Below are 25,653 nucleotides of genomic sequence, written 5' to 3'. Positions count from 1 at the left end.
TAAGTTAAAGTTTAATTCTGTTTTCTTATTCAAATATAATTAAAAACTACTTTTGTTTAAATAACCCTGTGTGGTGGTGCATATCTATTGCTGCTGGTTTGTGGGGTCTTTTGGACTCTGTAACACTCACAAAAAACATTAGAACAATATTAGCAGTTTTAGGCCCAATATAAAAGGAAAGATGTGCTAATGTTGGAGAGGGTCCAGAAGAGGTTTACATAATGATCCCAGGGATGAAAGGGTTAAAGTACAAGGAACTTTTGATGTCTCTGGACATTTGCTCACTGGAATCAGAAGGATGAGGGAAGACCTCATCAAAACATACTGAATAATAAATGGATGGATATAGAGTGGACATGGAGGAGATGTTTGCAGTAGTGCGAGAGTCCAGGACCAGAGGGCACTGGATCAGAATAAAAAGGGCATCACTTTAAAGAAGTTTCTTCAGTCACAGGGTTATGAATCTGTGCATTTCACTGGCATAAATGGTTGTGGAGGTCATGTCATTGGGTATATTTAAAGCAAAGGCTGATAAGACTCCTGTTTAATAAGGGCATCAAAGATGCTAACTTGATGGGCTGAAGGGTCTAATTCTGTTCCTATATCTTATGGCTAAATATTTGCATTTATATACTTAAATGCAAGCGGTTTCCCTAAGTTCCTATTCCGTAGAAGAATTCCTTGAGCACTATAGGACCTCATTCTATTGTATTCCAATTCTTAGCAGTGTCAGTAAACCATTTAACTCTATAGGAATCACAGCAATATACAAGCTGTGGAATAACTGATATCAACAATGTTTCCAACATTTATTGACAATTTTTTGTACTGATATGATATCATAATTACTATTATGCCCTAATGTACCTTCTCCATTGCTTGATTCAGCTTTGTAGTTAATGTTTGAGCCTTTCTTAAGTAGCGACCAACATCTGATAGCTCTGCAAAAGTAGGAAATTCTTCTACTTGCTTGGCATAGCTTTCAAGTTCTTCTTCAAATCTCTCAATACGAAGCTAAACAAAAATAAATAAATGACAAGGTTCAAATATATTGGTAATATGATATAATTTACCATGAATGGTCTTGACTTTGAACAAAAGTAAAAACACAGTGCTGGAGAAACTCAGCAGGTTAAACAGTGTCCTTTATCCAGCAAAGATAAAAATAAATAACTGATATTTCAGGAGGTGGGAGGCGTCCAAATAAGGAGGCAGGCATGGACACAAAGGCAGGAGGTAATAGGTGGAAAAGGGAGGGAGGGCACAGCAGCAAGCAAGGGGAGGAGAAATGGCTAGGTAAAGAGAAAGCTAAGGAGTTGGAGAGCTGACGGGGAAAGGAAGGGAGGGGGAAAAGGAGAGTAGGTTAGCGAACCGGAAAAGTCAATGTTAATGCTATCTGGCTGGAGTGCCCAAATGGAACATCAGGTGTTGTTTTTCCAATTTATGGGTGGTCTTGATGGGAGAGTGCATGAGGCCATGGACAGACATGTGAGTGTGATGCAGAACTGAAATAGTTGGCCACTGGGACAGATAGAGTCAATGTGGATAGGCTTTTTCCATTGAGAGTCGGGGAGATTCAAACAAGAGGGCATGGATTGAGAGTAAAAGGGGAAAAGTTTAGAGGAAACATGAGGGGGAATTTCTTCACACAGAGGACGGTGGGGGTGTGGAATTAACTTCCGGCAGAGGTGGTAGAAGCAAAATCGATGTTAATATTTAAGGAAAAGTTGGATAGGTATATGCAGGGGAGAGGTATGGAATGCGGGCCAGTGGGACTAGGTGGGAAAAATTGTTCAACATGGACAATAAGGGCCGAACTGGCCTGTTTCTGTGCTGTAAATGTTTATATAGTTTTATGGGAGGTGAACCTTGCGTTTGAACAAGCTTGAGTTATAGAGACTAAATAGGGTGGGATTTTTCTCCCTGGAGCATCAGAGGTTGAGGTGGGACCTAAAGATATTTATCGAATTATAGACAAGGTAAATAATCATAGTCTTTTTCCCGGTACAGAGAACTCTAAAACTGCAGGACACAGATTTAAGGCAAGAGGTGAAAGATTTAAAGGGATTGGAGGGGCACCTTTTTCCACACAGTGTGGTGGGTAAGTGGAACAAGCTACTAGAGGAAGTGATAGAGGCAGATATATAGCAACATTTAGACAGGTAGAGAGATAGGAAAGGTTTAAAGCAGTGGTTTTCAAACTACCCCCCAAACTCATATTTCACCTTACGCAATCCCTATGCCATAAATGCTCTGGGATTGCTTAAGGTGGTATGTGAGTGGAGAGGGAAGGTTGAAACCACTGCTCGAGATCTAATTGTTACTGAAATATTTTGCTTGAGAAAAATTGTCATTGGCCCATTTCCTTTGGAGTTATGAAACTACGCACATAACGAGTCAATTAGGTACAATTAAAACAGTGGTTTTCAAACTTTTTCTTTCCACTTAATTAATCCCTTACTAATCACAGAGCATATGGCATAGGAATTGATTAAGATGGAATGTGAGTTGGGGTGAGGGTGGGGGGGGGGGGGGGTTTGAAAACCACTTGTTTAAAGGAATATGGGCCCAACAATATGGACAGTGTGGTTAGTGCAATGCAGTTACTGCACCAGCAGCAGGGACCAGGTGATGCCCTGATTCTAAATTAAAGCTGCATGTGTATTACAAATTCATTGGTGCAAAGCATATTTAAGAAAAATCTGAATGATATCTCACCCTGAGTCCTTGTTGATATTGCTCTTCTTTCTCTGCAACCATCCTCTTGTGCTCCTCAAAAATCTCTGTCATTCGTCCACTCCAGTGAAATGTTTGGTTGTTTAATCGTATATCACTTGGGGTAAGAGTAATATAATCAACTAGAAAAGCTAGTCGGTTTTTGGCTTCAATCAGCTTCAGCTCAAGTTCAGCCATGTCTTTCACTTCAACTTTTTGCACAAAAGCCTGCCATAGAAGATATTCATGAATACCTATGTAGACAGTCAGAGGACTAAAGTACAAAATATTTTCTCAATAGATCTCTCTGGTCAATAGTAGCCTTCACAATGTAATCTGAAATAGATTTAGTAATGGGAAATGATTGAATTATCTTGTTGGGGATGATGATTGCCTATTACTTTTCTAGCATCATTGTTCAGACTTCAAATAGTAATTTTCACTGAAATATAATGGATTAAGAACATTTACCTTTCTGGATTGCCATTCATTTCCCTTGTTATATAAACAAGGATTTCATAGATCTTTATGTAAATATAGACAATCTCAAAGTTTTGTATAACTTGAGCCAATCTTGGACAAGTTTTAAATAACTACAATAGTAAATATTAAGGCATTCAAAAGATCTAACTGCTTGCATAAAATGTAATAAAAAGGCATTCTAGTTTGATTACTTGTTGCCATGGGTGCTGTCAAATTTAATATAACTTGACAACAGTTAATATGCTGCACTTTGTCACTTATTTTCTTTCAGGTTTGTATGTTTATTTATATACAATAAACTCCCCATTATCCAGAATCCTTCCAACAGGCAAAAATAGCGTGGAAAATAAATAGGTAAGTAATACGAAAGTTTAAAATTGGCACCCCTTAGCAGTTAGTTTGCCAATCGCACAACACATAATCTCAAGCAACCGGAAAATTCATTTATCCAGCATCTACCAATCCCCAAGGATGCTGGATACTGGATTTACTGTACCTTATCATCGGTAAATAAAAAATACCTTCAATTCCATTAGTGTTTCTGTGTTAGGAGGTGTGGTGAGGGCTTTTTCTGCTATCTTCTCAAATTCGAGACATAGCCTATCAATAAACAAACAAAATAAGCTAACTTATCAACTGTCACATAACAGTTCAGAGAAAGGTGCTGGAAAAACTTCTGTGGTGAAGAAAGGAAATTTAAAAGATGTCTGTGTATTAGAGTGCAGAGTGGGGAAATTTATCTGGGTGGTAATGCTGAGAAGTTGGTCACAAGGCTTCAATGAATACTGCAGTGTTTAAAGTAAACTATAAACGATTGCCCTTGGATCAGTTGCGAACACTTTTCCCACTAAAATCAGACTTTTGTATCACTCTCCCAAGTTTCCAAATAAATCTCAAATCAATTTCCAAATTAGAGAAATGGCAGTAAGAAATTTCCAAATAAATCTCAAATCAATTTCCAAATTAGAGAAATGGCAGTAAGAAAAGAATTAGATCATTGGACAAGTTTTTTTTTTAAATCTGCTGAAAGATTGATTCTCCTGATTATAAGAATTCCACAACACCAATCACTTTACAGACCCAAAAATATGTACAACAGACAAAATGTACCCAATTTTGACTGAGCCCTCAAAAGTGAATACAATCTCAATCAAATCAATGTTTATATTCTGTAGAATACCCACATCTCTTAATTTAACCCTAAAGTACAGACTTAATATCAATCTTTCTTCACTCTCCCCAAAAGCAGTGTGTCCTTACTAATGTACCATTTTAAACACTATTTCAGTTTTGTCTAAACAGGGCTTTGTACAGTCTACCTAGCTGTGATATACAATCATGTGCATGTATGCCATTCATCTTCTACTGCCTGCTCCATCCTCAATAAAATCCCGGCTGATCTTTCACATTAGCTTAATGTTCTCATCTAAAAATAGAACTCATTAATTGAGCTCAATGCTTGTTGGGAAATCCAAAAATTAGCTACCCTATGAGTGAAGATATTTCTTCCAATGTCTGTCCTGAATGGCCAGTCCCTGATATTGGCATTACTATATTGTTCTGTACAGGAGAAGCCATAACTTCATATCTATCCTGTGAAAAGTTTTCCACTGATACTAAATGTTCCCTCTTCTGGTCTATTCTATACATGGGCCAAAGTGAAATGACCTTACACAAGCATCTAGCAGTTTTGTCCATTCACATTACTTATTAATATTTCTTGATAATTGCTTGCTTTCATCCAGATAGCGTATTTTGTGACAACTGCAATCTTGTCTGGCAGTCTTAATATTTAGGCGTTAAATAAATGTGGCAAATCGATGAGATCCTACACAAATCCCCATTTATCATGAGACTAATTTGACCATGATTGCATCTATTCTCTATCTCTGCCACGTTATCACTAAATTATATTTTACCTTTGATTTTGAGAGCATCAACATTCACCCATCGCCTCCAATGAGAGGTTTCTGAACATCTTAAAATCCATACAAATAACATTCATAGACTTTTCCCATTTATTACTATATTCAAATCTTCAAAAAAAGATGTTCATGCAAATTTGTCAGACGTGCCCTTTTCAAATTCAAGCTGCATCACTCTATTCAATTAATTTAGGAATGCTTGCGGCGCAATTAGTCTTTGTCAGAAGCCGCCCACCTTGACTTATCTCAACCAGTCCAGGCGGCCATACCCAAGCGACAGGATGCGTAGCTGGTTCTTGGGGGGGGGGGGGGGGGGGCGCACAGCCTAATGGCGAACCGGCCCCACTTGCAATGCCACGTGATGGGGCAGCCATTAGGAGATGGCATCGTCAGGGATTTTCTTGACTCCAGCATCGCTTCCAGCACACGCCCTGGGGAGCAATTATGACGTCAAAATGCACCAGGTGACTGACCTCATGCTGCCCTTAAAGGGGCGTGCAGAATTTGAATAAAAATGACCATTGGTGTGGTGACAGTGATTTACTTCAGCTCCGACCTGGCATCGTCTGCCATGCCCAGGCACACTGAGCGGAAGGTGTGGGCATTGAGCAGCCTCCTGCTCATGTCCACCAGCAGGCAGTGAGCCCTTAGGAAGTCAGTCCCCAACAGCGCCATGCTCACTGAGGCTAGAATGAACCTCCAAGTGAACTTCTCTTCCCCAATCTGTATCTGTGCCCTACGAGTGCCAAAGGTTTTGAATGAAGAGCCATTGGCTGCCCGCGGGGTTGGACCGGGGGTTCGAGTCCATGTTTCCAGCGCTATGGGGGAAGGACGCTCAGCTCAGCCCGTGTCAACTAGGAACTGGCGGCCTGTGGATCTGTCTTGGATGTAGAGGAGGCTGTTCTCGTGGCCAACTGTCGCAGCTATCAAAGGCGGTTGGCCCGGCCATTTCCGTGGTAATTGCAGGGCTGGCGGCACTTGCGGGCTTTATCCCTCAGAGCTGATGGTAGAAGCACCACGATGACTGGGCTTCTTCAGGCTTGCCCTTGGGTGAAACTTGCTGACGATGGGGCGCCGGCTTGGAGATCTGGCTGAATGCTGCCTTGTTCTCCTGCTTAGCTCACCAGAGGGCATCCGCCCGGGTTGCTGCCTTGTGGGGGTCGGAGAAGTCCTCTTCAGACAGATGGAGCTGAATGTCCTCTGGCATCTGTTCAAGAAAGATCGGTCTGAAGAGGAAGCACGGCTCATGATACTCTGCAAGGGCAGCAACTCATCCATGAGGGCTGAGGGGCTGTGGTCCCCCAACCCGTCTAAATGTAAGAGTTTGGACGCACACTGCTGGGGTGAGAGACCAAACTTCCCCAGAAGCAGATTCTTGAGAGCTGTGCACTTTTCAGTTGCTGGTGGCCAATGGATGATATCATCCACCCTCGCCGCCGTGTCCTGATCGAGGGCGCCCACGACATGATAAAACTTGGTGGTATCAGCCATGACGTTGCGGAGGTGGAATTGTGCCTTCGCTTGGCCGAACCATGTCCCTGGGCGATGTGGCCAGAAAGAGGGAAGTTTGAGGACTACCGCATTAACCTCAGCCGTGTCCATCGTTGGTTGGGTCCAGAAGATCATCTGGGACCATTGGGGTCACCAATGTGGCGCGCTGAGGAGCTGAAGTAAATCTCTGCCACCACACCGATGGTAGTTAACGATTGTTTTTATTCAAATTCCACACACCCCTTTAAGGGCAGGAGGAAGTCAGTCACCTGGTGCATTGTGATGTCATAATCGCTGCCCAGGGCGTGCACTGGAAGGGATACTGGAGTCAAGAGGAAAACCCCTGATGACACCATCCTATTGGCTGCCCCACCATGTGGCGATACATGTGGGGCCAATTCGCCATTAGGCTGTGTGCTGCCACATGCTCATAATATCTGATAACAGCTGTTGGATTAATTTTCATTTTCTCTCTCAAATGTGCTTAATTAGCAGAATGACCTGCAATTTTCCAATTCTGATCAAATATTTCTTGAATCAAGAGAACTTTGGAAGATCATTGAGAGGGCTACTGCAATGTTTTCATTATTTCTTTTAAAATCATAGAATCAAAGTGATTTGGTCCTAGAAATGTCATGACTAACTTTCATTAATATCCTTTTCAATTTTCAAAGGAGATGTACAAACATTTTTTTTTTTTTAAAAGTGCCACTTTGATTTCTATTTTATGGATCAAAGCAAAAGATCAGTAATGCTTTTTCTTCCCTATGCTTAGAATTGGGAGGTGCAATATGATAGGTTTTATTGAGGGATGTGCAAGATTCCCATGATTGGCAATTAAATACATTTCTTAAGATCCACAGAAAGATTAAGAAAGTTTGTTGCAGGAGTCATTCACTTTAATTATTAAGGCTGAAATTGCTTATATGATAAATAGGCAGAAAGGCTTGATTCAAGAAATATTTGATGAATTTAAGGATTTCAACTCTGTACAATTAATAAATTTTGTAATTACACAGGTGTTACATGGATGCCTATGCATACCTGCTATAGAGTCTTAAATACTCTCTTTATCCTACATAAATTCTCAAATAATTTCAATTCTTTGTGACCTCAAAATTATAGATAAAGTGTTAAAAATTTCTTTCCAATAAAATTCCAATGCTAGGCAAAACCAAAATAAGTAGACTAACAATGCCAAGCCATTGTTACACCTGTAGCAACGGGGTTGACATCTGGAAATATTCATGCAAATTTACCTTTAGACATGTGTGCCCGGTCTACGACCTTAAATTGGATGAGTGAGTGATGGGTGCAGATTGAGGATGTATTAATAAGTTTTAAAATTTTTTCCCACAAATCATCAGAAATAGTTAATTGTAAATCCTGTTCCCATGCTCTTTTAATCTTATCAATTAGAACCTGAAGTAATTTTGACATAATGTCATAAATGTGAGTTATTAAGCCCTTCTGGGAAGGATGCAAGAGAAAAATTACAACATCTTCTTCTTCCTCAGCATGAGGAAAAATTAATTGAGTATTCGAAAAATTCCTAAATTTGCAAATACCTAAAAAATTGTAAATTTGGAAGATTACATTTAATACATAGTTTCTCAAAAGACATGTAAAAATAGTAGGTCTTCCAGATGATATTGAAGGTTCAGACCCGGTGAAATTTTTCAAAAAGTCGATTCCTGATGTACTTGGGTAGTGAATTTTTTCCAGATGGTCTGGAATTGGACCGGGCACACAGAGCATTGAGGAAGCAGTTTTGATTCGCTGCTTGAGATATCAGGATAGAGAAATTATATTGCAGATTGCAGTTCAAAAGGCTTGACAAAACCAGACTCCTATGATGGTTCAAAGCAATAGAATGTTTTTTTATGCTGATTTGAGTCAAGAAATTATTAAGGCATAGAGAATTTAATTCATCTAAAGTACTGTGGAGAAAGGGTTATAAATTTGCTTTTTGTTATCCTGCTGTATTAAAAGTTTTTTATGGAAATTTTCAGTCTCAATTTTTTGAGAATGACCATGATGCATTAATCTTTGCTAATTCGTTGCCAGATTTACGAGGAAATGGATGGTCACCATTATCTTCGCCTAAAAGGAGGGGAAATGGTAAGAATGGAAAGAAGGTTGAATTGACACAGAGTCTTCTTGACATTGAAGATCCGGAACAGTCATTGGGACTGGACTCATTGGGTTAACTGTGTTTGATTAATTATCTTTGATAACAATGTGGTATTAAAATGCCATTGACTGCCACCTCAAGGTAAATCAGAGAATTTAATCAAAAGGTATATGTTCCAAAAAGGTTATAGTTTTAAAATCACAAAGACTGACACAAGGTACCAGTTGACTCTCTATAAAAAAAAGTAATCAATCCTTGTATAGGTATGAGAGGTATGTGAAAAGAAAGAATGATCTCAATCATTTGTATGTAAATATCACGAAATGTCTTAATACCCCACACCTCAGAATGAAAGAGTTAATAAAGCTCGTCTATTTATTCAGAACAGCAGGATTGGCAAAGATCTATCCATCTAGCCAGCAATTAAGCTTCTCCCCCTCTTCCCCCCATAATCAAGGCATATTCACAAATCTGGCAAAAAAGAGCAACACATTAAAAAAAATGTGATATCATCCATATCAACTAGTTGTAATACAATTTTCCCATTATTTAAGTTCTGGTTATTATTAAAAAAGAAACCATTAGAGTCCAAAATAGTTTTTTAATGAACAAACAGAATACTAGGATCAATAAATATTGAAAAACCTTTCGCTTTATCTTGAAACACTTAATGGTATTGTTGACCCCTCCAAAATTTGAAAAAAACAAGAGGTATCATCTCTCCAAAGGTGAGTCTCTTGTAAAAATGCAGTGTTGGTCTTAATTTTCTTTAAATGATCAAAGTCCTTCTTTCTTTTAACTTGATGGCTAAGACTATGGCAATTCCACAAAGTAAAATTAATAAATTGTTTATTCATTAAATCAGTTTTTAAAAAAAAGGATTTTGAGAACAAACATCGTCGTTCAGAGAGATAACAGCAACAAAGCCACGGAACAACTTAAGAATCTGGCCCAGCAGACATATAGGTTAAAATAATATCAAGGTACCTCAATAAAAAAAAAACTACACTAGCCCTAAAACCCCCAATCCTCATAGCCCGAAAAAATCTTCCTAAAGGAGAAAGGTACACTGAACCTACACTGAATAAAACATAAATTACTCTTGCTGGCAAACCTCCAAATAATTAAACATGATTGAATGTTCCCATTGAAAAAAGAACCAAAACATAAGTTTTCTGACAGGAAATGAAAAAAAAAGATGCTCGCAGAGAGAAAAAAAAGGTAAGCTCTTTGTTTATGCATGCTTGAAGCTAACAGCAAAAAAATATAGCAAAGAAAACGATGCCTGCATTAATTGGAGACGTGAACAGAAAAACAGAACTTTATTTCAGAGAGAACCCAAACAAGAAAAATGTAAATCACAACATGCAAAATAGAACAATAGTAAAAGGATAAACAGATATAAACCTATCAACAAATGGTTTAAAAAAAACTTTTGAAAATTAGAAGAAGAATTAAAAAGATATCAAACACAATCAAAAGAGTCTAAATCTATCCACACTGGTCAGACAGCAGAGGAATTTTCTTGCAGCAACATCACCATCTAAATGATCCATCAGGAACAAAAGTGCAGGCTTATGGCTCCATTTGTAAAGCTCTGACTTGACAGGTTTGTAAAGTGTTCTTTCTTAAGTACCTCAGGACAAAAGTCCTCCACAATAGTCCTCCTTCAAAATCCAACATCTCTCTTTAACGGGACTCACAAATCAAAATGTTCCTTGTCTGAAAATAATACACCCAAAAAATAATTAAATGAGGGTTTTGTCCTAAGGCAGGTTTAACCACAAGAGATCTGGTGATCTGTCCAAGTCAATGGGTGAAATAAGAATATTTCCCCCCCTCCCCAAAATTTGAAACACCCAATTTGAAAAGTATTTCATAATAACACTAGATTCTGTACCTTCCCACAGATTAATGATCCTCAAGTTCTACCCTCTGCTTCTACTTTCAAGATCAATCACTCTCTGTCATTTTCTTGAAGGCTTAGGCAGATAGCGTCTCTTTCATTTCGACAGAGCTCGCTCTAGCTTCCACATGAGTCCAGCAGTTTTCAATTCAGAGATCAAATGATTAAGATTGTTAACTTAAATTTTATTGAGTTTTGTAATAATACCACCAATCTCTGATCGTATATCTGTAGTTTAACCAGTAATCTTCATTTCCATTCAGTCCATAAGTTTAGACAGCACCATCGAAAGAGCAGGAGCTTCTTTAGGATCTTTACCATTCTCCCCATTTTTATCATTAGGATTAGAGTACCTCTTCCAGAAGATAATCAGAAGATGATGAAATACATGTCCAAAAAGAATTAATTTCAACCAAATATTGAAATAGATTTTGGGTGAATGGTAATGGGGAAAAAAATTGAAAAGGAAGGAGCGGCACCTCTAACTACCTACTCCATCTAGTGGCAGCCGAGAATTCTTTCAAACCAATTCAAAATAACCCTCATTCAGCTACAATTTATCGCATGGAGTTAAACAGCTATGTTTTTACAGAAGAAAAACAGTGTTTCAACAGCCTAAAGAAGGAAAACTTAATAGACTAGCAGAGACATCTCCAATTATTGGTGTGCTTAAAAACCTTTGCCCATATTGGAATATTTATGAATAATATACAATTCTGCCAAAGCAATTTGGAAAAATACTTACGCTTTATTTGCATCCTGGTGATGTTTGCTTATTCTATTCAGAAGTTTCTCACACAATGCTTCTGCTCGTCTCACGAGAGCCCTTATGAGTTCATCACAGTGCACCTCAAACATTCCCAGGCGAACGACCTAAAGTGAAAATTAATGCAATTCCATAAATTGCAGTGCGCTGATATTCCAGCAAAATCTGTGCCAGCAAATTTACTTTATTGTGTGATTACCAAGCTCTTGATTTCATATAAACAATGCTAAGACAGCTGTCCCATTTATAGCCATCAAATCTAAATGACAAATGCTATGAGAATGGATAAATAAATGTAGTTGCTAAAAATAAAATACAGTAAAATTCCCATTATCTGGAATTCAAGCAACCAGCAGTCTCAAACAACCTGTAAAAAAAAAGTTAGTTCGACAATCACACAACATGTAATCTCAATCAACTGGAAAATTCACTTATCCGGCATCTACCAATCCCCATAGGTGCTGTATTCTGGGGGTTTTACTCTACACTTAAATTGTGTAAAATATTGTGTTTACAACATAAAAATAATTTTTATCTCTTAAACTTATGCACCTTTTGAGAGCTGTACTGAATTTCTTCTTTCAATTTCAGATACTTAATAATTTCCTGGGCGGTCTCTTCAAATGTATGTTCTTCACTCAAGAATTGCCCCACATCCAAATCAGCTTGCTTATTTACAAACATGAAATACTTGTCGTATAGTTTGGCATGTTCTTGGGGTCCCAAACTTTCTTTGGCCACAACCTCTATAACTTTCTTTTTGTTATCCTCTAGGATTTCTTCTAAGATTATTGGCTTCAGGGTCCTCTTAACATTGGTCTGCAAGAAAAAGGGAAAAAAAGTAAAACAATTGCTTCCAAAAGCACAAAAAGAGTGAGGAGCTTTGCTCAATAGGGCAGCATATCATACAAAGAATGTACAGAAATGATCATGCTAGATGAACCATGGTTTTTGATTTTTAAGTTAAATTAAAAAAGGAGCATTGCAAAGGCAGAAAGTTCACGTCATCACTCAGTTATCCAATCAGCCTTCTCATTAAGTAAGGTTTTATATATTAAGTGTAGCTATAATAGACTGGCCTTCCTAAAGAGACTACGTAGTTGGTCTCAAGGCCTGAATTTCCCCATGTTTTACCACTCAATTTCAGGTGAGCAGGAAAGAGATTTGGACATGTAATCAGGATCTCTTATTTTTATTATCAAACAAATAGAAGCAGAAAAAAAGTTTGTGCAGCTTTTCATAGATAGCCAGTTTTCTCACAAATATAACTGTTGAAATTTCATGTTTCCACCACATTTCTAATCTCCACGAGTATGCGATGAATTTCAAAGCGTTCTTCTAGGCTTTCAAGTATTATATCCTCTACTGGGTGTAACTCAGCCCTGGATAAAGCATCAACAAAACTAAAGGGAGGAAAGGTTAAAGTTGCCCTGTTAAAATTACAGTAGTTTATGTCAACTGTTTATTCAAATTTTTATTTCATTCCTTTCTTGCGTTTTAGAGTGTGTACCTGCATCAAGGAAACATTTCATGTGTTTTGATTCTCAACTACCCTGAGCTCTCAATTGCTTCTTCTTGGATTTTGTATATGGGAGAAACCACACCTCTGCAACTACTTTAATGAGAGCTTCTACCCTTGTTAAAGAAATTGCCTTTCTCCAGCATGCAAAGCTTCTTCAAGCAGAATGGGATCAACAGAACATTGTGGGATATTAAGTGCATGAAAGAGTACTGATGTTGTTATCAGCTCCTGAATTCTCACTCTGAATTAGGTGTGTCACTAGAAAAAAGATCTTCCCATGAAACAGCTTTCTCATTCAAACCAATTTCCTGCACAGATTCTCTCTAAATCTCATTCCATTCATTAACTGCAGATCTATGCTAATGGAAATGTAACAAAGATGGGGAAAATTGACACTTGTAATCACCATCTTCTGTGTTGTTGGCCTTGGGATTAGCAGTCATTCTTAGCCTCCAAGGCAACTGAGAAGTTTCACAACACCAAGGTAGTGCAGGCCCTTCAAGAATAAAAGTTGCCATTTTAAAACAGCAAGTTAGAAAGATGGTCCTGTATGTTGTATGTCCCACAATTGTCTGAACAAACTACCAAAGCTACCAGGTGACTTGCAGTAGACTATAAACAAGAAACATTCACATTTACAAAGAGCTCTCATCTCTGAAGAACTCTCCCAACACAGAAGTGATGTTACAAGATTGGCTTATGAATGAGCAATTTTCTCCAAAAGGTATATGTCTAGAATCTACAGATTTTGATCTGCCATCAAAATATATGTCCCAAGAAAACTTCTGACTTTGGTATTCACTTTTTTTTTAAATTTATTTTAAATTTTACAAGGAATAGAAAATAAATATAACAAAACATACATGCAAAAAAACCTTATTCTCCTTACCTCCCACCCTCTCTATCCCCCTCCCCCACCTCTTACTATCCCTCCCTCCCCCTGGAGCTTAATATACAGAAAGAAGGTTATTACAAAATACGAATATGTAGCGTGGGTTGAATTACAATGTAAATAAAAATAATAATTACTTAACATTTAGCTTCATACATTTCAAATATGAAGTCCACATATTTTCAAAAAAAAAAATAATTATTCCTCAAATTATATGTAATTTTCTCTAAATACAAACGTGATTGAATTTCATTATGCCACCTCTGTATACTTAGGTCTACATCATTTTTCCAAGTTACCGCTATACATTTCCTAGCTACTGCCAAACAAATAAATGCAACCTGAAATTTATCCAAATTTGTTGTTAATGGATTCATATATCCTAATAAGCATAGCCATTGATCCATAAGCAAATCTACTTGAAATAAATCTCGCAAAAATTTAATAACCTTTTCCCAAAAAGGTTTAACTTTTGAGCATTCCCACACAGCATGTATAAAAATACCTATCTGATCTCCACATCTAAAACACAAATCAGAATCCCTAAAACCATACCTCTTTAATTTTTCCAGAGTTAAATATAACTGATGTAAAAAGTTATAATTAACTAAACTATGATGTACGTTAACTAATTTTGTAACACTATGTAGACATAAATCAGACCATACTTCATCAGGAATAACCATAGCTAACTCCTGATCCCATTTATCTCTTACTCTCAACACTCCAGACTTCTTCATTTTTGATTGTAATAACAAATACATCTCTAAAACAAACCCTTCCTTTCCATTATCCAAAAGCAGCATTTCAAATACGATTGCCTTGGTAATATCAAGTCTTGACTAAACTTATTAATTAAAAAAATCCCGTATTTGATAATAAGCAAGTAACATGTTTTGTGATATTCCAAACTTCTTCCAAAGTCTATCAAATGAAAGAAATAAACCTGTCTCAAAATAATCTTAAATTAATACCAAACCTTTTAAGTCCCATTCCTTCAAATAAGGATTATGCATTGAAAAAGGAATCCATCGATTTTGATATAGTGGAGTTTTAAATGAACATGTTTCTTTTGAACCTATTCACTTGATTAAAATAAGATAAGAGAATTTTTTTTTTTTAAAATATTCAGTTACAATCGTGCAAGAAAATAAAGTGATGTTGCAACTGAGCAGACAGTCTTTTTGTGGTGTTGGTGCAGTCCATGATTACCATTACAAGGGGAGGTTCAAGAGCATAATAGTTGGGAAAAAACTGCTCTTCAGGCTTATTTTACATGAAAGTAGCAGGGAGAAAAGGTTGAGACTATGGTGATGGGTTCCTTTATGATGTTGGCTACCTTCTAGAGGCAGCACTATACATATCTTTAATGGATGGGAGGTTGGAACCTGTGATGGACCTGGCGATGTTTTTGACACCTTTTGCACCCATCAGCATTTCTGGGTACTGGAATTACCAAATCAGACTGTGGTACAACCAGCCATTTCACTTTCCACAATGCACCTGTCGAAGCTTGATGGAATAGATACTCCCGGACTTGCGACATATGCAACTTCCGTCCATTTGCACATATGGCCAAATTTTTTTTTAAATAAGAAAAAGTATAAAATTTCCATGGTTTATGTTGTATTTTACAAACCAAAACAGGAATACAGGGCATGGAAGAGCCAAAATGTGCATACTTACCTTGTTAGTCAGGGTCCTGGGGTCCGTAAGCTGAGCGTGGCCATCTTGATTCCTGTGTGCATGTGCAAGCCTTTGGTTGGCGCCTGTGCAGTGGGTTCGCATATTGAAGTTTAGCTGGTGCTTGCATGAGAGTTGAGGGCGCAAATTCAATATCAGGGTTACGGTCATAAGTTGGGGAATACTTGTATTTGATGATGTTCTAAGATTCCTCAGACTTATTCAAAGGTAGTGTAGTTTGAGTCTTCTTAATAATTGCTTTGATGTGCTGTCTCTTAGAGAGGTCTTGTGTTATTTGGACCCAGAAACTTGAAGGTAAACATGCAAACATGTGTGTAGACCCCTTCCGAAAACCAACAATAATCTTGGTCTTGGTCACTTTGAGAGCAAACTTGTTGTCTGGCACCACACAATCAGATTCAAGATTTCCATCCTGTATTCTGACTCATCATGCCTAGTAAAATGGCCCACAATAATGGTGCTGTTAGCAAAGATGGAGCCTAACTTGGCTAAAATGTCATGAGTGGAAAGTGCAGGGGATAAAGCCTGGGGGAGGAATGAGGATTTGATTTTCCCTGAAGTTTTCATTTGCCAATTAGCACAATGAAAATAGCATATCTATTGAGAACTAATTCCCTTCCACTCTTTCAATCTAGGATTCATCTCCCTCTGTTGCATTTAAATGCAATGAAAAGCCTGCCCCACACAATGATTAACATACTTTCATTGTGTAAATCCCTCTTCCCACCACCAAAACCTCTCCCCCAGATGGCACCACACACCCTTCCAGGCACAAATTCTCCAGATAATTTTTTTTAAATCCCAGACAAATAAGGAAAATGTGCTTAAAAATTCCATCTCAATCTTTCCTGATGACTAACACCAATCCTGAACCTACATGTGACAAATGTTTTTCATTGTGACAATTCATTTGAAGACAATACAAACTCATGTCATCAGAAATTGGTCCAAATCCCTCATACGAATCATACAGAAAATTAGTACCCACCACATCATCCAGCTATATATTTCAGAGGCTTAAAATTCTCAGGGAAAAGAACTGCTTAATTTCCAGATTATCTGTGGTGATGCAGCAGTAAGCATTGTTACCTCAGGAAGTTAAGTTGATCCTGACCTTGGGTGCTTTTAGTGTGGAGTTTACAAGCTCTCCCTCTGACTGCATGATGCATTGAGCTACCTATGGCCATTGTAAGATGTAGGAGGGAGAAAAGTAGGCAGAGAATTTTAGATCTCCCAGAATGCCAAATAAATGATCCATCTCATCTTTCCCTCAACATTCCCATCATCACAGAAAAAGCCAACCTGCAGCATTTCAACTCATTCCATGTGATATGAAGAAATAGCTGAGTAATAGATATACCAAAGGCTCAAATCATGCAGTAATCCAAAAAAAAATTATGAGAGCACTCAGATCAGACAGTATTTGCGAAAATATATAAAAGAAATCGTCTTTCAGATCAAGTTCGCGTTCAAGTTTATTTATCATCCAATTGCACAAGCACAACCCGAAGAAACAGCGTTCTCTGGTCCTCAGTGCAAAACATGTAGACACACAACCATGTATATTACATATACAGACAAACAATGCATATGCATGATAAATATTCATACATAAAAATAAATAAATATTTTAGGTCTCAGATGGCTATCTGAGGAGTTAATTTAGTCGCTCGACATTCTCAGCCCCATTATTTTACAAAAAATTGGTCTTTAAAGTAAAAACCCCAAATGCATTTTCTTTCCCATTTAGATATCAGTGATAAACCTTTTGTGATCTCAACAATGTAACACTCATATTTAACACAATCTTAAAATAGTTCCTGGATATCTTAATGAAAAAGTCAATCAGAGTTTGTGCCATAACGTTCAGGAGTTTTCAAAGAAGCACGTGGCCCACATATCAAGCACATACATTTTACATATTCCCAACTGCACCCATCAAGCCTCCAGCACCACCTAGCTTTGAAATCTCCAGCAATAATTCCAAGATACATCATGCCCTCAAGCTGCTGCAGATGGAACCGTTAAACTCCAATAATCTGACATCCAGAGTTTTGAAAATCCAATTGCTGTGCAGTTCATTAGATGAACCGGGGCACAAATGGCATGAGTGGCCAGGACTAGAGTCTAAACTGTGGGACCAGGTGTGTGGATGGAGCCAAGATCAAGGTCTGGGGTCAGGAACATCAGTAGCTTTGCAGCTGGAGCAGGGATTCGGGATACGTGTATACTTCTCTAAATTCACCATTCATTGGAAAATGTATTACACTACTGCACAACATGTAGAAATAAAGTGAAATGAATATGTGAGGTGTGTTGGGAGTAATAGCTAACTGTCCAGAAAATTTACTAGTTCAAATCTCATCAAAGGCCAAAGTTTACTGTTGACACTTTCAATAAAGTGTCAAATAAATTTGAGGTTCAAAAAACAAACTGCTGTGAAAATTCATCTGTGGAGGAAATGGGATGGTTGATGTTTACAGTCAAGGCCTTGCATCAGGATCCTTGTATCTCCAAAGTCATAGCTGTGATTGATGCTCTCACATACCCTTCCTGCTATCTTTCAGATCTATCAATGACCCCGAGGGGCAGTACAACTGATTTTCCTGGTCATTAGGAGCTTTCCTCTGTACTTTAAAAAGAAAATCACCCATAGATTAAATGCCATCAAGCCATTTATGGGTTTTTTTTTTAAATACACATAATTATAGCACATAATCATGAGGTTAAAAGCAAATAAACCTCCTGTAATTCTGTGCACTAGCAATTGTAAGTTGGTTTATTCAGTCACCAAACATTATTGACTTCATCAACTCATGAGAAAGCACAAAATAACAAATTCTCACTGGACTTACACTGCAACATGTGCAATTAAAAGGAGATAGCAAAGTCTGTTGGCATATAATTTTGATAAAACACTGGAAAATACCCATTAGTCCTCCAAACCAAATTGTGTTTCTACAGGTACTATATATGCAGCAGGAGATGGGAACAGCAGCAAGTCAACTCACAAGATCAATTAGTAGGGGGAAATAAATGTCTTCACTAACTACTGTCATGGTACACCACCAGCCTATTGCAGGGAAAACCTCTGTACCCACAGGAGTGTAAGGGGACAGGACAACACCTGGCTGGTTGTCAGTTGGTCTGAATGGATCAGTCCCACCCGGTTGGGTGTCAATCACCCTCTGGGATACAAGCCTGCGCTGGCCTCCCGAGGCCTCACTCAGAGTTGCTGCAGCCACAGCCAGCCTGGCTCTGTGGAAGTCTTTGTGGATTAAAGCCTGTTGTACAGTCTTTATCTTTGTGTGTATCTGATTCTGGCTAACACTGCACCACAACTACAAAGGTTGATGAAAAGTAGTTGAGGTCATTATACTGGCCCCAATTTATATTTCAGAAATAGGCTCTCATCTACAAAAAAAAAATTACACAGCATAATCTCCCAATTCATTTCAAGGCTCCTCTTATTCTTCATGAGGAGGTGAAGCACCAAATAACCATGGCAGAATTTATAAGCTTTTCCCCTGGTTTTCCCTGATCAATTCAAACAAGATTATTTGTTAATTTCCCAATTATTCAGATATGAGGATGTAAAATTGTAAAAATATTCTAAAATTACAAAAATATGTATATTCCCAGAGTTATGAATAAAAGAATCCATAAAATGATAGAGAGGTAGATTCTGTATTCGCTTGCCAACCATGACAAGCAGTCTAGAATTTAAAAATTAAAATTGCTTACCCATTCTGTGTATAGTTTTGTCTCAACTCTTGGCACAAGATTTATTGTTTTAAGCAGGACATCATAAACGTTCAAGAAGAGTTGTTCAAAATCCTTGAACTCTGGTTCAAATTGGATTACATTATTATTTAGGATCAGACGTATAATGAAACCTGGATGTTCATAAACACGAATAGAATCCTAAGTAGAAAATTATAGACATAAATTATAATTGTAAATCCATTATTTCAATTCTACATAAATATTTAATAATATTTAATAAAAGTAGATTGAATAAATCAATAGTTTCTTTAGCATACAATAAACATACACCAATACAAGGAATTGCAAAGTATTTTCTTAGACCAGATATTTTACAGAAGGTGTGGTATTGTGCTTATATAGATTATTAAGGATTTAGTTATGGAACATATTTTCATTACAGTTCACAATTCTACAAATGCTTTTACACTCATATATACAGTAGCAAAGTCATGTTTAACTTTTTCAAAAAGTCCAAGACATGCATTAGCAATCAAATTCTATTTATTTACAATATCACTGTACAATGTGGTCATCTCTTCTTAAACACAAATTTCATTTTTTTGTTATGGGTAGCAATTGAAATGCAACAAAATTTAGGGTTGTTTATTTAACACAGGCAAAATAAACTAGTTAAAACCAAAAACTGCGTGGCGAAGGCAGAATATTTGCCCCTTTCTGAATTTTATAATCACCTGCTAAATGCGTTCTTTCTCAGTAAAATGATCTGGTTCAAGCACCCGACATGTCTGCTCAGGTATAAAATTGGAATCTGATTTTACCCCAATCGAAGTGGGGTTTTTTCCCATGCTAGGCCAGAAGCATAGCATCCTTCAACCCAACCCAAGTACACACCTGACCTGGCCCAAGCTCAATACGTGCCACTGAAGGTCTGATCAGGTAGCAAGGCTCAAAATGAGCTGGAAAGAGAATTTATATCACTACATTCAATGTTATTATTCCAATGCTATGGGCAAAAGTGGAACACACAAATAGTCAAAATTGGGGCTTTGAATTTCATCAAAAATAGTGAGCGGATATTTAAAATTATAAAATATGAGCTGTAGTCCCTTCCTTATATTTAAACTTTAACAGTTCCAAGCAGTGTATGAAAATTAGCTGAGCACTGAAGATTTTTCTGATTGTAGCTCTAAAAAGCTAAACTCTATTTCTCTCCAAAATCATCAAAAGCTCAACCAATTAAATATATAATTACCACTAATATCAATAACATTCTAGTTATTATCTAGAACTTGACAGAAAATGAAATGAAACATTCATCATGACCTGTTTCGACTGCACTATGTTAAGGTCTGACATGCAGTTAGCAGTATGTTGTATGTTGCTGATACACATACCGGTTGTTGCACAATTAAATCCGTATAATCCTGAATGGAATCGAGCATTAAATTTTGTAGCTGTGAAGTCATCAGCGTTGCAGCACAGTCAAAAAAAGTTAACAATTTGGCACGATCAGTACCACTGGGAACCTGTTTCCGCTTATTTCCCAAGTAATAAATCTTTTGAACTTCAGGAAACCATCTAAAGCGCATTACAAAAAAAGTTAGGCATTTGAGTAAGAAAACGTCAACTTTTCGACAATGTTTAAATTTGTCATCAAAATTATTTGACTGTTGTACATTATTTTGCATATCAGATTTGCATGTACATAAAAATATTAAACAAAGAAAATTGAAAAATTCAATAATGTGGATGCTGGAAATCTGAAGATGTTAGAAAATGTTGAAAATAAATCAACATTTCAGCCAGAAACAAGGAAGAAAAAAAATCAACATTTCAGATTAAAGATCTATAAGCGAAACATAAAAGCTTAGTAATAATCGCTTGCTTTTTCTTGTGCTAACGATAGCTTGAAAAAATTCCAAATTTACTGCCTACCCCAATTATTTCCATATTTATTTTTAATTTTAAGTACATTGAAGTATTGCCATTTGACTTATTTTAAGTTGGTCATACTTTTTAAGGAGTTGTTCTTTTGCAGATTCGATTTGCCTCATAAACAAGACCTGGAATGTAGTTAAATCCATTGAATCTTTACGGTTACGAAATTCATCAACATCAATTAACCTTAAATCCCTGTAAAAAAAAAGTTAGTTCCATTACATTAAACAATTTCACAACATTATGAAAACAAACTAAATACCCAAAAAATTCAATACAGGTTTACCCAGCTTTATGAATACTTGAATTACAAAAATTCGCTTTAACGAAGAAACTTGTGCTCACTTTTACAAAAGGATTGGAATGTGGTTTTGCATGAAAATAGCCTTTAATAGTAGTGAATGGGTCTTTGTTTTACGCCATTTTGCCTTACAAAAGGTTTCATAGGAACGCTGTCATTTCATAAAGAAGGGTATATCAGCATTGGTGTTAAATGTCTTATTGTTAACTACAGAGCACTTCACTGTAGATCCAAATTGCAACACTGGAGAACAAGTAATTATAGTTCCATAACATACAAAAAAATCCAATAAATACTCAGGTCACATGGCATCTGTGACATGAGATATAAATGAGGTTTCAAATTGTAGTCACTAAATAGTGTATAGTCCATGAATGCCCTATTTTAGTTAACCTCTGAAATAGCTTCGTCTTCGCTTAAAAGAGTAGGAGATAAAAATAAAAAAAGAAATTTATCATCTGCAATAATTGATCAGCATGCATCATCAAATTAGGAGAAATTTGCACTGTGTCAGGCAGCTGCAATAAAGAGAGAACTAATTCTATTTTTATCCATTTTATAAAAAATGCTACAGTACAGAAAAATGTCCCCCTCTTCTCAGGGTCAAAGACAAAAAAAAGGAACCCAACTCTGTAAACAAGATATATGCTTAGAGAGTATCCTCCCCAAACAGCCCGAAAGCTAATCTCTCTGGGAAACAATATATAAATCTGATATTCAGAACAATGCTGCTCAATTGGACAACTCCAAAGCATTATCCAGCAAATGCCAAAAAATTACATAATTGATTACTTACTCCCTGAATGGAATATATATCGTTCAAAATTCTATTACTTCTTCAAACTTATCATCAGCCTCATTATCCACTTCATTGTGAGATGGCAGAATGTCAAATAAAATTTGAAAATCAAGAAAACATTCCAAATTTAAAATGCTAGCTAATAACTGACTCATAATCAAATTTTAATTGCCAGGCATTATCATATTAGTACCAGTACTGGGCCAGATTAACTGGAACACCAGTTCCATTCAGACTCAAAATTCAATTGCAACTATTTTCTATGAATTATAAAACATGGAAAAAAAACCCACGATTTCACTGACACTCATGATGCATCATAGTTCCATCATGAACGCTTTACTCTTCCACTCTGTGATGAATGGCTATGTTGTGGCGCTCTGCGCAGCTGGAGAAAGCACAGTCACCACACCAAAGGTTGTTAACGACTGTTTATTAGAATTCAGCACGTGCCCCTTTAAGGGCAGCGCGGGCTCAGCCACCACGTGCGTTGTGACATCATAATCACTGCCAGGGCATGCACTGGAAGGGAGGCTGGAGTCAGGGAGAACCCCTGACAATGCCATCTTCCCATGGCTATCCCACCACGTGGTGATACACGCGGGGCCGGTTCGCCATGAGAATGTGCGCCACCACACAATTCCCCCCCCCCCCCAAAACCAGCTACACGTCTTGCCGCTTTGGCAGCCGGCTCTGGCGCTTGGGCACTGTCGTCTACACCAGCTGGGATAAGTCCAAATGAGTGGCTTTTAAGCGGTCCACAGTAAAAGGTTCCTCCTTTCCCCCCTCCCCCCCACCCCCAGCCCCTACATCCAGGGTGAAAGTCCCACCCAACCACCGGAGAACATTATATGGCCCTTCGTATAGGCGCTGGAACGGGGCCCTCTGTGGTCCTCTCCGGACAAATACAAACTGCGCCACATCCAGTTCCTTGGGTCTATGGGATGGTCATGTGCCGTGGTGTGACGGGGTTAGATTGGCCAGTCTTTTGCAGAGGACCGCTAGCAGCTCACCTTCTTTGAACGTCGCATTGGCCTCCGGGCCGACAAATTTGCCTGGTAGGGAGAGTGGTGCGCCGTATACCATCTCCACCGACAAAGCTTGCAGGTCTTCCTTGGGTGGCATTCTGATCCCAAAGAGGACCCAGAGTAACTCGTCTGCCTAGTCCAGGCCGGAAAGTCTTGCCATCAGAGCGTTCCCCACCGCTGGTGGTAAAAGCACCATGTTGATTGGGTTTCCTCTGGTTTGTGCTTGGGGGAAGCCTGCGGTCGACGAGGTCCCAATTTGGAAACCTGGCTGAGGACCGCCTCGTTTTCACGCTTAGTGCGCCAGAGGGCATCTGCCCAGGCTGCGTTCTTACGGGAGTAAGGCATTTGTCCTCTTCAGACAAATGTAGCTGGATATCGTCTAGCATTTGTTCCAAGAAAATCTGGCAGAAGAGGAAACATGGCTCGTGTTTAAGCCAGTATCACGCTTAAGAGCCAGTATCTCGTCCGTCAGGGCTGAAGGGCTGCAGACACCTAACCCATCCAGGTATAAGGGTCTGGAAGCGTGCTGCTGGGGGATAAGGCCAAACTTCCCCAGGAGCAGGTTTTTGAAGGCAGTATATTTGCCCTCTGCTGGTGGTCAATGTATGAGGTAATCTCCCCTCGCCACCATCTCCTGCTCCAGCGTGCCCACGACGTGGTAGATATTCGTGGCATCGGCTGAGATGTTGCGCAGGTGGAATTGTGCCTCCGCCTGCCCGAACCACGTTCGTGGGTGATGGGACCAGAAAGGGGGAAGCTTGATGGCTATGGCATTTACCTCAGCTGTGTCCATCATTAATTGGGTCCAGAAAGACATCTGGGCCTGTCAGGACCACCACTGTAGCACTCTGCACAGCTGGAGAAAGCACAGTCACCACACCAAAGGTCATTAATGACTGTTTATTTGAATTCCACGCACGCCCCTTTAAGGGCAGCATGGGCTCAGCCACCACATGCATGGTGATGTCATAATCGTTGCCCAGGGTGCACACTGGAAGGGAGGCTGAGTCAGGGAAAACCCGTGACGATGCCATCTTCCCATGGCTGCCGATACACGTGGGGTCAGTTCGCCATGAGAATGTGCACCGCCACAAAGTCAAATTTGTTTTTCCTCGTATTCAACTGACACTTGGATTTCTCATTACATTGTTTTGATGCTGTATTTTTATTTTCCACTGCAGCAAATTAAATCAAACTGAACTTTTGTCAATTCAAATCGCAGGATTGCAAATTATTATGTGATGATCATGTTAACTGTTCCAATTTAAATTTGTTAAAATTGGATTAAACATTCAAACAGAAAAGGATAAATGAGGAGCTCTTCCCTTCAACACATGCATTTGCTAATAAGAATGCAGAGATCTGATGATTCAAGAATTTAACTCCAGTTTATAAATATACACATTTTTGGAAACACAGCAATTTACTATTGGAATGCTTTTTTTTCCCCATTCACAAAAGAAAACTCAATAAGCAGGAAACATTGGTAGAGATATAATTAGATATGTGGCTTAATACAAAAACTCACTTAAAAGAACACTGCCAGAGATCCAAGACAGCCAACATGGTGGGATTTACTGAATTTAGGTTGGCCTTTATCCATTTACGTGCTGACAAAAATGACTTGTTCCATGGTTTTGGTACTATTTCTAACCTTAAATAAAAGAAGAAACATGTTACAAAATATTTTGTTCGGTGTTACATCATTAAGATAAAAATGAATGGTCATGAAAAACATTGAGAAACGTGAGGAATCATTGAATTTCATGGGTAAATCTTCCACTCATCAAAACATTCTTAATGCCATTATTTCATGAACAGAAGATTCTACTGAGAATTTTCAGGAAGATCCATCAAAAAATTCCAAAGGTCAATTAAATGTATAATTTGGAGTCAATTTTATACTTTGTATAATATCCTCCTTCCAAATTTTTTGGGACTAATCGTTAAGTTGATTATTTGTGAAAATGTCAGCAGGTGTCCAAATAAAAGCTATTTATTATGATGCCTGCCAACATCTTTCCATACCTTGATGAAGGACTCAAGCCCAAAACATCAGTTATGTATTTTTTTTCTTTGCTATATAAAAGACACTGTTTGACCTGCTGAGTTTATCCAGCTTTGTGTCTTTACTGTATTTTTATGATATTTCATTAAATCCTTCTTACTCTGCTCGATGAGTAGGAAGTTCTTCCTTTTCCTCCTCTTTCTCTCTGGGGTCTCTCAAAACAAAGTCCACTGAAAATACGAAGAGCACATTTATAAATGAAAAACAAATATTCAGATTGTCATTCAAATATTTATAAACACAAAAAAAATA

The 25,653-nt window shown here is 38.1% G+C and overlaps 1 protein-coding gene and 1 long non-coding RNA gene across 16 annotated transcripts in view; one reads left to right on the top strand and one right to left on the bottom strand.

Annotated features, from left to right (window-relative positions):
- dnah7 (dynein, axonemal, heavy chain 7) overlaps positions 1-25,653 on the bottom strand; it is a 359,684-nt gene that overhangs the window by 289,894 nt on the left and 44,137 nt on the right. For 9 of the 14 annotated variants that reach the window (XR_011356527.1, XR_011356526.1, XR_011356528.1 and 6 more), the window contains 10 exons: positions 25,502-25,571; positions 24,862-24,987; positions 21,281-21,400; positions 20,662-20,845; positions 19,283-19,462; positions 11,973-12,239; positions 11,400-11,527; positions 3,720-3,798; positions 2,719-2,943; positions 868-1,014 (listed from right to left, as the gene is read on the bottom strand). Coding sequence is in view for 11 of the 14 variants with exons in the window: in XM_069934600.1 (XP_069790701.1) it covers positions 868-1,014; positions 2,719-2,943; positions 3,720-3,798; positions 11,400-11,527; positions 11,973-12,239; positions 19,283-19,462; positions 20,662-20,845; positions 21,281-21,400; positions 24,862-24,987; positions 25,502-25,571 (1,526 nt within the window). In the remaining 3 variants the exon portion in view is untranslated. Of the gene's footprint in view, positions 1-867; positions 1,015-2,718; positions 2,944-3,719; positions 3,799-5,117; positions 5,300-5,358; positions 5,551-5,596; positions 6,838-11,399; positions 11,528-11,972; positions 12,240-19,282; positions 19,463-20,661; positions 20,846-21,280; positions 21,401-24,111; positions 24,227-24,861; positions 24,988-25,501; positions 25,572-25,653 lie in introns of those variants that run through there. The other 5 variants (XM_069934607.1, XM_069934608.1, XM_069934611.1 and 2 more) reach the window with 5 other exon arrangements.
- Positions 1,258-8,872, top strand: LOC138761822 (uncharacterized). 2 transcript variants are annotated; one of them, XR_011356530.1, is made up of 4 exons: positions 1,258-1,296; positions 2,011-2,101; positions 3,470-3,552; positions 8,682-8,872. It is a non-coding gene; the product is annotated as an uncharacterized lncRNA (long non-coding RNA). The 2 variants fall into 2 exon arrangements; XR_011356529.1 differs by lacking the exon at positions 1,258-1,296 and adding an exon at positions 1,368-1,488.

This window comes from Narcine bancroftii, chromosome 4 (assembly GCF_036971445.1).
Source record: "Narcine bancroftii isolate sNarBan1 chromosome 4, sNarBan1.hap1, whole genome shotgun sequence".
Classification (NCBI taxonomy): Eukaryota; Metazoa; Chordata; class Chondrichthyes; order Torpediniformes; family Narcinidae; genus Narcine; species Narcine bancroftii.
The sequence above is the reverse complement of the archived record's forward strand: the minus strand, read 5'-3'. Positions and strand labels throughout refer to the sequence as shown.